Source organism: Pleurodeles waltl, chromosome 7, assembly GCF_031143425.1.
Source record: "Pleurodeles waltl isolate 20211129_DDA chromosome 7, aPleWal1.hap1.20221129, whole genome shotgun sequence".
In the NCBI taxonomy this organism is placed as follows: domain Eukaryota; kingdom Metazoa; phylum Chordata; class Amphibia; order Caudata; family Salamandridae; genus Pleurodeles; species Pleurodeles waltl.
Genome location: NC_090446.1, coordinates 532,843,934 through 532,859,822, shown reverse-complemented (window position 1 = coordinate 532,859,822; position 15,889 = coordinate 532,843,934). Strand labels below are relative to the sequence as shown.

General features: G+C 44.4%; 1 protein-coding gene across 1 annotated transcript in view; it reads left to right on the top strand.

Moving 5' to 3' along the window:
- The first annotated feature begins 10,743 nt into the window (after nt 1–10,743).
- The window catches only part of LOC138304301 (serine protease 27-like), a 102,710-nt gene continuing 97,564 nt past the window's right edge, over nt 10,744–15,889 (top strand). Inside the window, exon 1 of the mRNA XM_069244253.1 lies at nt 10,744–11,017. Within this exon, the coding sequence (XP_069100354.1) occupies nt 10,969–11,017 (49 nt within the window). The 5' untranslated portion in view covers nt 10,744–10,968. The remainder of the gene's footprint in view (nt 11,018–15,889) is intronic.

The following is a 15,889-nucleotide window of genomic DNA, read 5'->3' as shown; positions in this document are numbered from 1 at the left end:
AGGAGACGCAGAAAGGCCGGCCACGTTCTGGGAAGAACGTGGCCCATCCAGGTACAGGCTGCAGCCTGAATGGGACACAGGGAGGCGGGATCTTTGAAAAAGAGAAGGGGGAGTGGGGAACAGAGGGAGCAACCACGGGAAGGCACAAATAATTTCTTTATTATATGGTTTTTTTCTCCTTTTTTCACTCACTGAGCACCAGAGATATTAACAGAAAGAGAATGCGAAGGGTCTTATATATCAGTACGATATAGAAACAAAAGGGAAACAAAAAAAGAACAAAACAGTTACTATTATTAGTAGGGAAACACAAAAAAGTCAAGTAAAGACAGCCAGGATATCACGAAATGGGGATGGATAAGGTGAGAGAGAGACAAGGGACTACAGAACAACCCAGAGTAAGAAGGAAAGAAGGAAAGGAAGCCTGAAGGACAGAGAAGGAAAGAGAAAGAAAGAGTATAAAGTGTATTGTAAGAAAGAAAGAAAGAAAGAAAGAAAGAAAGGAAACGAGAAGAGACAGCAGACAGAAAAGGTCAAGAAAAGAAGGAAAAGGGAAAATTAAACAATGCATACCTTCTAAAGGCCTTTTCTTCTCTTCTTTCCTCCTATGAACCCCACGGATGATCTGTGAGATGCCATCTGAAAGCCAAGAGAGAAGAAAGAGGAAACAGAGTCAAGAACCAGAATAATACCCGGAAGACTTACTAGAAAGACGCAAGAAAGAGAGACAATCGTGTAGAAAGACTATGGCGGTCATTCTGACCCTGGCGGTCAAAGACCGCCAGGGCGGAGGACCGCGGGAGCACCGCCGACAGGCCGGCGGTGCTCCAATGGGGATTCCGACCGCGGCGGTAAAGCCGCGGTCGGACCGGCACCACTGGCGGGCTCCCGCCAGTGTACCGCCGCCCCATTGAATCCTCCACGGCGGCGCAGCTTGCTGCACCGCCGCGGGGATTCCGACCCCCCCTACCGCCATCCAGATCCCGGCGGTCCGACCGCCGGGATCCGGATGGCGGTAGGGGGGGTCGCGGGGCCCCTGGGGGCCCCTGCAGTGCCCATGCCACTGGCATGGGCATTGCAGGGGCCCCCGTAAGAGGGCCCCTACATGTATTTCACTGTCTGCTGCGCAGACAGTGAAATACGCGACGGGTGCAACTGCACCCGTCGCACAGCTTCCACTCCGCCGGCTCGATTCCGAGCCGGCTTCATCGTGGAAGCCTCTTTCCCGCTGGGCTGGCGGGCGGTCTGAAGGCGACCGCCCGCCAGCCCAGCGGGAAAGTCAGAATTACCGCCGCGGTCTTTTGACCGCGGAACGGTAACCTGACGGCGGGACTTTGGCGGGCGGCCTCCGCCGCCCTCCGCCGCCCGCCAAGGTCAGAATGACCGCCTATATTTCTAAAAATAAAAACATAAATAGCCCATACTCATACGCCTGAAAGCCTCCATTCTTTCTGACCCTGTCACAGTGGTGTCAGAAGTGGGATTTCCAAACTCCCGTCTCAAGGACAGGTGCAGGCAATGGAGGAGAAACCAACCTTAGCATATATCATTGCTCAGTTAGATGAGGGTCAGAGACATTTTCAAATTGTCTGGGAGGAATAGTTAAGAGGCAGAGGAAGAGCGTGAAGCACTACAAACCGCTTTGAAAAGTCAGGCAACTATCATCCCTAATAATCAGTTAGTGCATGAGACGGCCATTGGGAAACTGACTGAAACGATAGCCATGTCAAGGGTACATCCAAATGTACCTAGCAGCGTTCTACAGAAATACCAGGAGAATGAGGATCCTGATGCATTTTTTACCAACTTTGAGCAGGTAGCCAGCTCTGCCAATTGGCCTATAGATAAATGGGGCCAATACATTGCGCCCCTTCTCACAGGAACTCTGCAGGCAGCGTATCAAGCCGTGAACACAGGGAGTGTAACCCCTTGTACCGAAATAAAGAAAGCGATTCTAGAACGGGTGGGACTAGACCAAGAAAATTACCATCTTCGTTTCCGCCATACGAAATGGGTCCGTCACGAAAATCCCAGGACCCATTATTATACGGTCCATCATGAAGCCAGTAAATGGTTGAATCCCACCATTTCCACCAAAGAAGAAATGTTCAAAACAATAGTACTAGAGCAATATCTAGATGCACTACCCTCCTCTACGAGAAACTGGATTCGTCAGCATCCTGGTCTCAATAAATATCACCGCCGTTGAACTGGCCTGTGCTTATCACCGAGCACTGGATTTTTGGGGCTCCAATTTAAAGCCATCGCCATCAACGACAAGAGCAATTCCACCAAAACCTTTCCTGTCTAAATCATTACCAGGTTCAAGTACAGACAAATCTGGTCCTTCTCATAACTCTTCCAAAGAGTTCACGATCAGACCCCAAGGTTTTCACTGTGCAGAATGGGGACACATTGTGCGATATTGCCCTCTCAAAAGAGATCAAGATGAACCCAGGGAAATTGGCATGACCAAGGGGAGGGTATTGTGGTTAGGACAGACAATGACTCGCTGTTCCACCTTTCTGCTGGTAAACCAAAAGAAAAGAATGACATTGATCGATTCTGGTTGCAATCACAGTATAATTAAACAATGATATGTTCGACCAGACCAATGGGTAGCAAATGCACATATGCTGATCACCTGTGTTCATGGAGATAGCAAAATATATCCTGTTGCTAATATACAAATAAATTGGGGAAGAAAAGAAGAATTTCTCGTTAGGAGTGATCCCAGACCTAGGTGAAGACCTCATTCTGGGTACTGACTATGAATCGTTTCCTGAACTCTTAGATTCACTAAATCACAATAACCGACTTGACTCCTGGTGGAGTGAGGCTCCATTCGTATCCTCAGACATAGAGAATCAGATACCAAAGATAAAGCTATCCAGATCCCAAAAACCGAGAGCAAAAGAAAATGTTTATTAGGGACACTACTCAAGCACCAACACAGACATCTCCGAAAGAGATTCTATCCATTGCAGGACAGTTTTGACAATCACATAGGATGGATCCCACGTTGAAAAACACCTAGCATATAGCCCTGACCCATGATGGCCCTTCGGTAGATCCAACTTTTCAAATCACTAACGATCTTCTATATCGAGTATGTCCTTCCTTCACTAGCGGAGGCGCTCAGTTAGTAGTTCCGCAAGATTATAGACAACATGTACTTAATTTACCACATGGCAATACCAGGGAAGGGCATTTAGGAAGAGACAAAAAGGAGGAATCTGTAACCAAGAGGTTTTATTGGCTCGGGTATATGGTGATATACGGAAACATGGTCATCGCTGTCCCAAATGGCAACTGGTCAATCCCTCCACAGATCCTAAAGTTCCCCTCCTTCCCTTACCAATCATAGAGGTCCCTTTCACCCGTGTGGCCCTGGATCTGGTGGGACCTCTGATACCATCTACTAGAGATCACCAATACCTTTTAGTGCTTGTTGACTATGCAACCAGATATCCGGAAGCGATTACACTGGCAAGTATGACTACTAAAATCGTAGCTCAGGCCATGATTGAGTTTTTCTCCAGCGTTGGATTTCCAAAAGAGGTCCTACGGATTAGGGGACTCCCTTTATGTCCCGATTAATGTCAGAGGTGTGTCAGACTCTCGGGGTTCAACAAATACAGACATCAGTCTTTCATCCTCAAACCAATGGTCTGGTTCTACAATATAACAAAACCATCAAAAATCTCTTACGCAAAATTATTAACGACTCTGGGAAGAACTGGGAAAAAAATTACCTTTGGTTTTATATGCCCTAAGAACTCACATACAATCATCCACAGGACATAGTCCCTTTGAACTCCTCTTACGGAGACAACCGCGTACCTTGTTGGAAATGTTAGCAGAACAGAACAATGGGAAGAAACAGAGGAGGAAATAAAAGATGTATTGACCTATACAAGTGAACTTAAAGAAAGTTTACACAGCATTTGGAAGGAGGTACATAAAAATTTGGAAGAAGCTCAACAGAGACAGAAAACCTATTATGATGCTCGAAGTAAAACTCGTGAATTAGCAATAGGGCAAAAAGTATGGATTCTTTTACCGACTACTGATAACAAGCTACTGGCTCACCGGTAGGGGCCATATACCATAATAGAAAAGGTAACTCCTGTGACATAGAGAATATAGATACCAGCTGGGTCAGATCGAAGCCAGATACATCCTATTAATCTCTTGAAAGTATGGCATGAAAAAGAAGGACAGGCCAGTAACTTGTACATTTCCACCTGTCCCAAGACTGAAATACCCATGTATCCTACTAGTCTGGCAGAGAAAAATGGCATTATTCTGCCCAAGTTTGGTACCAGCCTCACACCAACTCAATATTCTCAGTTACAAAATATAGTACATACTAACCCGGAGGTCTTTTAAAAAATCCCGGGTAGGACCCATCTAATAAAACATCATATTCATACTTTAGGCGATCGTGTGTCCTGACAAAGACCCTATTGTATGCCAGAATCCAGAAAACAGATGGTTGAAAAGGAAGTGACAGAGATGCTAAAAGCAGGGGTTATTGAACCCTCATCTAGCCCCTGGTGTTCACACATAGTCCTGGTCCCAAAACCAGATGGTTCTATCCGGTTTTGCATTGATTTTAGACAGGTAAATGCCCTCTCCCATTTCGATACATATCCCATGCCTAGGATAGATGACCTCCTAGAATGGTTAGGAAAGGCACAATATATGACTGCGTTAGACCTAACGAAGGGTTATTGGCAGTTCCCACTAGGGGAAAGTGATAAAGAAAAAATAGCCTTTGCGATACCTTCAGGTTTATATCACTTCACGGTCCTCCCTTGTGGCCTACATGGAGCACCAGCCACTTTCCAAAAATTAATTGATATGGTTTTACGACCCTTTCAAGATTACGCAGCTGCATATTTAGATGATATCGTCATATATAGTGAAACATGGCAGGATCATACTTCACACCTGTCTAATATATTAAAAGCTCTCAGATGGGCAGGGCTAACAGCAAATCCAGAAAAATGCAAACTACGACAGGATACCATTAACTATTTAGGATATGTGATAGGACACGGAACCCTGAAACCACAAATGAAAAAGGTGTACGCTATTACCCAAATTCCTTCTCCAAAACGGAAAAAGATGTCAGAGCTTTCCTATGTATGGTAGGGTAGTATAGGCGTTTTATTCCCCATTTTTCCGATATTGCGGCTCTTCTTACTGCCTTACTTAAAAAGAACAGACCTAATCAAATACCTCGCCTAACCGAATTGGAGAAAGAACGTTTTCTACTGTTGAAACACCTACTGACAACTGAACCAGTGTTACGTTGCCCTGATTTCCACAAGCCCTTCCAGGTTCAAACCGATGTGTCCGACCAAGGGTTAGGAGCTATTTTGTCTCAAAAAGACGAGGACGGACAGTATCATCCTATTGTATATCTTAGCTGAAAACTTTTGACCAGGAAAATACACTATTCCACAATAGAAAAGGAATGTCTTGCAATAAAATGGGCCATTGAATCGCTTAGATATTATTTGTCGGGCCGCTTCTTTACTCTGCTTACGGATCATGCTCCCTTGACCTGGCTATCGCAACACAAAGACACGAATGCACATGTACTTTGATGGTTCTTATCCTTGCAGTCTTTTTCCTTCCAGAAACAACACTCCCCTGGATCCCTTCTTTCCAATGCAGATTACCTACCTCAATATCCATCCGATAAGTGGTTCCAACAGCCACTTTCTAAGGGGAGTGGATGTTGCAGTGCGCTGAGCCCGGAGCCGAGGGAGGAGTACCTTGGGGGCACTCTTGGGGTTACAGACTCTATCCCGGAAGAGGCAGGAGCTCATGGGAGGCATGAAGGCCACGACAACTCAGAAACAGTAGGTGTTTTAAACCCCGTGTGGGAACGAGAGGAGGCTGATTCGGCTGGAGCAGGAGGCCAATGGAAGACAGAGAAAGGGGTGGATGGACAAGTCTCAGAGGTGGAAAGCATAAGAGGACTGCGTGAAGTGGAAGCTCCGACTGCTACAGAAACAGCAATCACGGAGGAAGTCATGGAGGGAGGAGACCCGGAAAGGCCGGCCAGATTCTGGGAAGAAGGTGGCCCATCCAGGTACGGTCTACAGCCTGAACGGGACACGAGGAGGCAGGATCTTTGAAAAAGATAAAGGGGAGTGGGGAACGGAGGGAGCAACCACGGGAAGGCACAAATAATTTATTTTATTTTTTTTGTCCTTTTTTCACTCACTGAACACCAGAGATATTAACAGAAAGAGAATGCGAAGGGTCTTATATATCAGTACAATATAGAAACGAAAGGGAAACAAAGAAGAACAAAACAGTTATTATTAGTAGGAAAACACAAAAAGGGCAAGTAAAGACAGCCAGGATATCACAAAGAGAGAAGGATAAAGTGAGAGAGAGAGACAAGGGACTACAGAAAAACCCAGAGTAAGAATGAAAGAAAGAAAGGAAGCCTGAAGGAAAGAGAAAGAGAGTAGAAAGACTATGGTTGTAAAGAAAGAAAGAAAGAAAGAAAGAAAGAAAGAAAGAAAGAAAGAAATTGAGAAGAGACAGCAGACAGAAAACAAAAATCAAGAAAGAAAGGAAAATGGAAAATTAAACAATACATACCTTCTAAAGACCTTTTCTTCTCTTCTTTCCTCCTGTGAATCCCACGGATGATCTGTGAGATGCCATCTGAAAGCCATGAGATAAGAAAGAGTCAAGAGCCAGAATAATTCCCGGAAGACTTAATAGAAAGACGCGAAAAAGTGAAAGAATGACAATCATGTAGAAAGACTATATTTCTAAAAATAAAAACATAAATAGCCCATACTCATTTGCCTGAAAGCCTCCGTTCTTTCTGACCCTGTCACAGTCCCCTCTGTGGGGCCTACCGGGGCACCATATTCCTACCTTGCCACTTTATGCTATTTCTTTTTTTTTTCACTTCAGGACAGGTAACTAAGTCCCAGAGTCCTGTAATGGCTTCCAGCAACATTTTATCATGTTGCTGGCAGCCAATCAGAGTGCTAGCTCCCGTGAGAGTGACATGGCTCAAAGGAAAAAATCTCCCTGGGTCAATCAGAGCACTCTATTTTCAAACTGGTGCTCCCACGAGACTCTTGAGTGACTCTTCCAGACCCAATCATCAGGATAAAAAAATATCTTTAAACCTTAATTTCTCAAAAACTCCTGAGTGGATTTACACCAAATCACAAAAAAACACAAACTGTATTGCAAGATCTAGCTTCCTGTCAAATTTGGTGTAATTCCATTCAACTACTTTTGCTGTATCTCTGCCTAAAGAAGTCTATTTGAAAATGCGTGGGGATTTTGTGTTTTGGGACTCCCCTTTTTCCTTAGCCCCCACTTGATGGATCTCCCTGAAATTTTCATGCACAAACTAGGCAACAAAGGTCACTTTTGAGGAAAAATTTACTGAAGATTTGTTAAACGGTGTCAAAGTTATTAGCAACAAAAAACACACATTTTCTATGGAAACGCTGAACTAACTATAACTATCCAGTGACGACCGCCACCAGGTAATGAAATATAAATATATCCCAAATAGACATCTCAAACTTATTTTGCTTGACATTTCTACTTCTGTCATTGTGCATGGGATTTCATTAAAAAATGCAACAAAACGTAAACCTGCAATGACATAATGAGTGAAATTTATTTCATTAAGATTCCTACACAATAACAATAAAAGAGACCATGGTCAAATAAAATCATTGTACTAGAGACTGGAGATTGACAATGTTCTGCATCTAGTTAAACATTCTAGTTGTTTTTAGAAACTGTGGAAGGACTTTTTTGCACTATGTCACTTTAAAAAAGATTTTTTATCTATAGACTCCATGGTGTAGTTTAAAGTGAAAGGCTGTAATGCTTTGACCACCTGATACAAGTTTTGCACTTGTGGTGAAGATCCTAAAAACAGAGCAAAAGAAAGAAAAATTGTGGCTCACACGGATCCTAATGTTGCTTCTCCTTTTTGGCAAAGGTATGCAAAGGGGCTTACATGAGATATATACATATGGAGGTTGCCACTAAGTAGTTTTAGTTTTGTCTGGTTTTCTGCAGAAAGAGCATGTTTTGGCTTGCCAATAACTTTTGACCTGTTTGAAGAATCTTCTCAAAACTTTCCAGAAAATCTCCATCCACCTCAGCTCCTTCCTGGAGTGTTTCAAGGTGATCCGTCAAACAGTGGCTGACAAAAACCTTAAAGTGCAAAATTCCCATGCTTTTTCCATAGACTTCTTTGAGACAGGCTACAGCAAAAACTACTAAATGGAATTACACCAAATTCAGCAGGTATTCACCTTGCCTCTTGGACCTCAGATTAGACTTGTGATTTGGTGTAAATCTGCTCATTATTATTTTAGAAATAAAGGGTCAAAAATAATTGTATATGTTGGCAGTTGGGCTGGTGAATGACTATAGTGGGAGTGCCATTTTAAAAATAGAGTGTTCTAATTGGCCCAGCTAGCTTTAGTTCCCTTGGGCCATCTCACATGGGAGTCAGACTTCTGCAACAGTGAGCGCTCTGATAGGCTGCCAGCAACATGAGATAAATGTTGCTGGCAGCCATTGGAGGGACCACTCCTTCAAGGCCAAAATTTGAAAACCTCTTGTAGGATTGTTAAAAAAAATGGTGGTCTGGCAGCATTTAAATACCTCCTGTCCCAAGGCTGATTTCATATAGAGGAGACCTGCAAGGCCCCCCTCACTGAGCCTCCAAAGGCCAAGAGAAGCCAACCCCAGGGCCAAAAACTGTTTATAAGAGGAAGGGGGATACATTCCTCCCTCCCCGAGCCACCAGGGGCCCGGACAACTTTGATTTTTGAGGAGAGGGGACCACGCACCCAACTCCCCTAGCTTCAAAAGGCCCCTAGTTAGCCCAACAACAGGGCTGAGATTTAGCAAAATAGGGAGGGGGCCACCGGCAATGGGTTTAATCAGTTTCCCTGCCCACACTAATGCAAAAAGGGGATCAGAGCAAGTTACTGCTCGCTCCCGGAGGGGGCAGAATAATTACCTGCTCCCTCTGGGTAGGAGCAATGCCTGCAGCCTCCAATATGTGCATGGTACATGCCCTGGGTGGACACTGGGGAACCCACCTTTAAATAATGTGGGACTCAGTGTGTGGGGTCCATAATAGGCTTGGCAAGGGAGGCCACCAGGAGCTTCAAAAAATGCTCATGCCCACTGGGAGCAGACTTTCATCTCTTTCCCTCCCCCCACTGAAGCAAGCAGGGAAAGAGATGAAAATATTGCCCTCACCCACAGAGAGCAGCAATAGAAGCTGCTTCCTGTGGGCAGGAGCAATGCCAGCTCCTGCTGTATGCGGGGAGCCGGCTGGTGCCACGGCAGCCTTGAGGTTGCCCAAAACAACAATATGGCGGATGCCCTGGGTGGACACCAGGGAACCCACCTTTCATTGCACCTTGGCCCAGAGAATGGGGTCCCGGGGGCCAAAGTTGGCCCAGGGAGGAGGGCTACATGCCATGTGCACTCCCCCCTCAAAAAAAACAGTGGACGTTAGGATGGGGTCCCCGGGGAAGAAATTAGCCCAAGGAAAGGGACCATGCATGCACCCTCCTCTTTTTTCTAAAGAGGGGCCCTAGGCATTCAGACTGCGTTGCATTACATTCTGGAATTCTTAGCCTCCATTTAAATAACAAGCTTAGCCGCTGCCTTGCTTCTTTACTTGGTACTCTAGAGATGTTTAGTCAGTAGCATGGCCATACAATACCATGACAAGACTCGGTGTTGGACTTTTTTTTATCAAAACAATGCACTCTGGAAGTTGTAGTCTTTGTTCACTCACACATTGCAACAACTTGTAAAATGATATTCCACGACTGGAAACATGGTTTGCCAGGGACACAGAGTAACATGGGTGAGTGGGACCACCACACTCCATGTGATGTCGAACTCCGATTTCAGTCCTGGACTTTTGTGTGACAATTTGCATTCTGAGTATTCTAGTCTTGGTTTGCATCTTTTGACATAATTACACCTTCTACCAATCGTTGACAGGTGAAGAGTTCAGGACTGTAATGAGTGTCCGCAAGGCCATTGCCTGAGGTAGTGTTAAGTGGGCCTAGTGGTAGACAGGCGAGAGTTCCAATGTGTTCGCCATTAACAAACAATTTATTTTGTTAAATGTTTATAGTGGACCCACATCACATGAGACCAATAACCAGTAAACATATCTTTTTAGCCAAAAGTACTTTGCATGCTAAGATCGTGAAGCCCATATTTTCACTATTAAAAGCAAAACAAACAGACCTAATAGGCAACACGCTGTAAGGGATCATATGACAAGGGGCCGCTTGGCAGCTATACGTCAGTTGGCTCTCTTACAGTGCTTTAAATGGGCAGGCACTCGCAGATTCTGAGTGCCATGGACTGATTTAATTTAAAATGAACATTACCTGCACTCCTCGCTCGAAGCTCAGTACTTTTAATAAGAGATGCTGGCACTTCTCAGTAGCATACAGGTAGTCTGGGACAGCGAGTACCCTCATTTCTTTAATTCCATTTTAACCTGGCGCTCCTATCACAGAATCTCCCATACACAACGGTTGCATACCAGTCACACCCTTCCGAGGTGGGGCGCCAAAGAGTGGACACATATCTTTACCGATCTGTGCAATACCGTGGTCAATCAGACCTGTTAACGTTCCAGAAAAACACGTTTTCTAGAACTAGTCCGTTGGCTTCCTGGCGCCCCACCTTAGAAAACTTTAACTCCTTCAAGCAGCAGGTTCCCTCGACAGCCAGAAGCACTTCTGCTTAAAACCAGTGCAGATATCCCGATTCTGAATGCTGAAGCCGTAGTCTGTTCGGTCACATGTTTTCTTGACCCTCCCGTTCCTCGACCTTCTCTTTGGAGCAGCCAGATCTCCCCCTCAGCAGCGAGTGGAACATCCCTTCGAGGCACCTGTGGCAGTAATGGGAGGGACGAGTCTGCTGACGATATTCTGTCTTTACCTTAGCACAGGTAAGTGGCTTCTCATGGGCAAACGGCTCCTAAAAATGTTGGTTGCGCTTTGCAGAAAAATAATCGTTATGTTAGTTTAAGGCTAAAACAGTGTGTTAGCACGGAGAGAGCACTTCACTTTTCTTTATTTTTGTTTGGCACTTTGGTGATTGTTACTCAGCATTTAAAGAGCAAATGGGCTTAAAGCGGACATAGAACGTTATATACAACTGGGGCAGCCTGCTTCCTTTCTAGGGTCCATGCGGGACTTTTGGCTCCAGTCCAAGTTTCCCAGGTCCTTGGGCTATTACTTAGTCGAGGCTCGGTGTTTTCTTCAAATTATCGCACTTGCAGCTCTGGTTTAATAAGACTACAAGCCCCAGAATTCTAAGAAAAAACAGCTGTGGCCTGGCTAGTGACGCATGGACCTCGGAAGCCTGGCTTTTTAAAAATTGGGGCTGCAAGTTCCAGACAGAAGAAAAAACCTGGATACCTAAGCATCTCGTCAGGCATAACCCTGTAAATTTGGCAACTCTGAAATGAAAGAATCATAACTAAAGTGCTTTTGAGTGTGTCCTATCTGGATCGATTTTTTTTTTAGCTTTATTGACTTCTGGGAAAGAGATTAAAAAAAATAATTAAAAAACGTATTGGAAAACTGGCGAGAGTCTAAATTCTAGCTAGTGAATGTAGAATGGGAGGTCCCAAGATTCCTAGTTCCGTGCCTGTGTATCTCATTCATTACAGATTATTTTCTTTGCTTTCTGGGCTTTGTAGTCTTTTTGATCCTACTTTAAAAACGGAACTACAATGTCTGAAATGCAAAAACTAAACCTTGAGTGGATGAGCTAGACATGCTTGGGAGCTACATAGTCTAGACACTTCCAACCTACCTCACCCTGTGTTGACCACCTTAACTTCAGTGCAAGATCCCCCTACCGAGGAATGTTTAGCAGGTGAAACAAACAAAGGCACTAATTCCCGATGGAGGAACAGAAGTTTTGCCCACCTAGGCTATCTTTATAATTTGCCTGGTGGAATGGTCACACCACACTAGGAATAACTCATACCACTAGGGGAGTAGCTTGGTCAGTAACTTTTGGGAGGGGGGGGGGGGGGGGGTTCACACAGGGTGTGAGCTTCATATGTCCCAACAATTATGTAGGTTAAAATACATTACATGAAAAGCAGGGCAGAAGGGCCACATAAAGAGCAGTAGTAAGGGAGAGGAGTGTGGTTCCTGAGGGTTTTTTAAATCTCAGTATTTTGTAAAAGAACCATTTTAAAGAACTTTAAAACAGGCATGTAAAAATCCCACGTGAAATCCGACAAAACCCTCCCCATAACCAACTTAAATCACCTGTACCCAACTATTTACTACAGAACAGATTAGGGGGTGTTATACCCCAAACACCCTTCCTTAAGCTACATCCCTGGATACCAGTACCTAATTTGTAATTGGAAAAGTGCAGGTGCCCGAAGCTCATGTTCAGTAATAATAAACTTAAGATGAAAACAGGGATAAATGATATTTGCTGCCTGACAGGGGAAGTTGGACGATGAATATGCAGACATTAGTAGCGGTTAGTAGTAGGATTGCATGTGAGAGGAAGAGTGGATGGTGTAGAAATTAAAGTGTGGTGTGCAGGCTGAAAGCAAATGAGAAGATGGAGCCAAGAACGAGAGCTGGAAGTGAAACTGGGATAGATGGAGGTGAGCTTGGGATGGGTAGAGATAAAGTTGAGAGAATCAGAATGATAGAGTTTCAGGTAAGTAGCAAACTGAAAGACATAGTAAGTTGCAAATAAGCCCAAGAGAAATGCAGGCAACGGCAAGACCTGCTTATTACAAATGTGGGCAAATAAGTAGGAGATGCGTGAAAGAGCTGGTAGAAGCTCGAAACTAGAGATTTAAAAGTTAGTGTGTACGGGGGACCGTAAGAGGTGGAGGTAAATCGGAGGACAGAATGGAGTTGAGAAGGGAACTAGAAGACGGGGAGAGGAGGATGGGGGAGGAAAAACTGCGAATGCTAGAAACGAGAATTAAAGCGAGAGAAAGGGCAGTGCTGGCCACAGAGGTTTAAATCTGTTGGTGCGGGCAGAAGTGGTGAAAGAGTGAGCCAACGGCTGATAAGGTCGGAGGAGAAAAGGTCTTAGAAGAAAGAGAGCTAGAGATGAGGGCTAGCATGGAGGGTGGGGGTGAGAACTGCGGGAGATAGGAAGAACCAGTCACAAGTTGTATTGACTGATTGCACATATAAACTGCAACAGCAAAAAGGTAGCACTTTCGCTCAGTGCTATCCTTTATATTTTATGACTCTTCATCTGTGAACTCTGAACTTTATGCATCATATATTTCTCCTTTTAGCTTGTGCTTTAGGTTCCACTAGAATATCGAAGAAAGTATGTCCTGTTTTTAAAATTGTACAATAACGGAGGAGTGAGATGTTTAGGTAGTGCCTAGCTGTAACTCTTTTTTAGCCGTGTTGCCTGTCTGTAAGCTGCATGTGTGTACTTTTCATTCACTTCTGTACCTTGCAGCAATAGTTAGCTTGGAGGGACATGTGTGCAGAAAGGCATCATTGCAATAGCTGGATCCCAGGGATGAAACTCCTGCTGACCTCGCAAGATCTGTAGAAGCCGCGTAATATGCCACAGTTACTCCCCACGGAGCACGGAGCTGACCCGGGGACATAGCAGCCAGATCTCAGCAGTACCGCTACTACTGCGAGCATTGCTTTGCTAATTGAGCCGGACCCCTGAAAGACTGTTTACACAGTCACCATTATCTTGGGAGTAGGACCATTGACAATTTGAACAGCATTCTGGTTTGTTTCAGCAGCACGCATCCATATTGGTAGCAGTCTGTAATATGTATATTCTGCAAGGAAATGAAATACCAAATTTGCTACTATTTTCCTACAATATCTCATTTTGATGATATTTTATTCTATGCAATACACATTTGATGGCTTGATACCTTGCAAGAGAACAATCATGGGTACACACTAGCAGGTACTACATTCTCTGGGGTACACATATTTGTCTTCGTGCATTCAGTGTCTTTTATTGGGCAGATAATTTTGTGATGGACAAATACCCCATTTGTTGATGAACAGAAATGCTGTTTCTGTGTACCCCGGTACCCACTGATATATTGCAATATGTCATGAGCACCCCTTCAGAAAAGCCTCTAAATCCTAACTATTTAATTTCTTGAACTGTGTAAAGTGTACAGTTTAGCACCATTATTTCCAAATGTTCTTGAAGAAGTAGCCACCTCTGCCTCATTTCCTGAAAGGAGTTAGTCTTGCTCGCTCATTACAATGTAAGGGATAGTGACTGAGTAAACTATGCACTGAGTAACCTCTAGATAACCAACATACAGGGTGGTACAGTGCACCATCCAGGGTAACTCGATTTGGTGAATTGTTAACCAGTATTCAAAACCAAAACTACTAAGCCCTTTAGCTATAAAGTAATATCACATTCCCTGTCAGAGAGTGTTTATCATTGACACATGGGTAGAACCATAACAGGCTGTATAAAAATCAATTACAGATTTAAGAAGGGAAGGCGCATTTTTTTATTTGTTTCTGCAAATCTCTCGCAAAATAAGACCATGCAGGCATTTTCTTATGGGTTGGCTTGATGTAAGATTCTGTAATAAGTAGCTCCTAAAAGCCCCATCTTCAAATGTAATAACAACAAAGACCGTTTTTTCCCCTTTCCCTGCACCATTAAAGGTGACAAAAAGCCCCCCCATGTGTTTTCTGGAAATTTTGGACCTATGTAGATAAGTGATTGCTTTGTCAATGACATCGGAATGTAAAATCATTTCTTGCTCTACAAAACAGGGGAATGGGGAGGGTGAAATGGTCAGCATGATGATAATATCCTGTTATGGAACAATGAAGGCACCTTGGAAGTGACCTCTTGGCTCGATTCTAGTGCCACCTTACTATCTCAACAGATAACCAAAGTTATGGGGTCCAGTCCACAGGCTTGAATAAGGACCACTCCATACCAATTAGATAGCCCATGAGAGAAACACTACATGAGCGACTGGCCTTACCCACAGCAGAATGCAAGACGCGAGAGATTCAACATGTGTCAGGCACTAAGGGCCAGATGTAGCAACGGTTTTTCACGTCGCAAACAGCAAATTTCACTGTTTGCGACGTGCAAAACCCACATTGCGATGCCCTATTCCCGTTTTGCGAATCGGTAACCTGGTTACCGACTACCAAAACGGGACTGCGAGTCACAAATAGGAAGGGGTGCTCCCCTTCCTATTGCGAGTCGCAGCGCGATGCTGCATTGCTTTGTGACCGCAAACGCGGTCACAAAGCAATGCAGTTACCACCAGTGTCACACTGGTGGTGACCCATTCACAAAAGGAAAGGGGTCCCCATGGGACCCCTTCCCCTTGTGAATGGCCTGGAAAACATTTTTTCAGAGCAGGCAGTGGTCCTATGGACCACTGACTGCTCTGAAAAAATGAAACTGAAACGTTTCATTTTTTCATTTTGTAATGCATCTAGTTTTCCTTTAAGGAAAACGGACTGCGTTACAAAAAAAAATAAAAAAACTGCTTTATTTAAAAGCAGTCACAGATATGGTGGTCTGCTGTCTCCAGCAGGCCACCATCCCTGTGAGGGCTGCGATTCGCAAATTGCGACCCACCTCATTAATATTGAGGTGGGCCTTTGCGACCCCCTTGCGAGTCGCAGATGGTGTCAGGGACAGCATCCTGAATTGCGACTCGCAAATTGCACGTCGCTCTGACTCGCAATTTGCGAGTCACAATTCAGGACATACGTATATCTGGCCCTCAGTTCTATGAAGGCTCAAACTGACACCACTAGGCACAACTAAAGAGGAGAGGTTCACA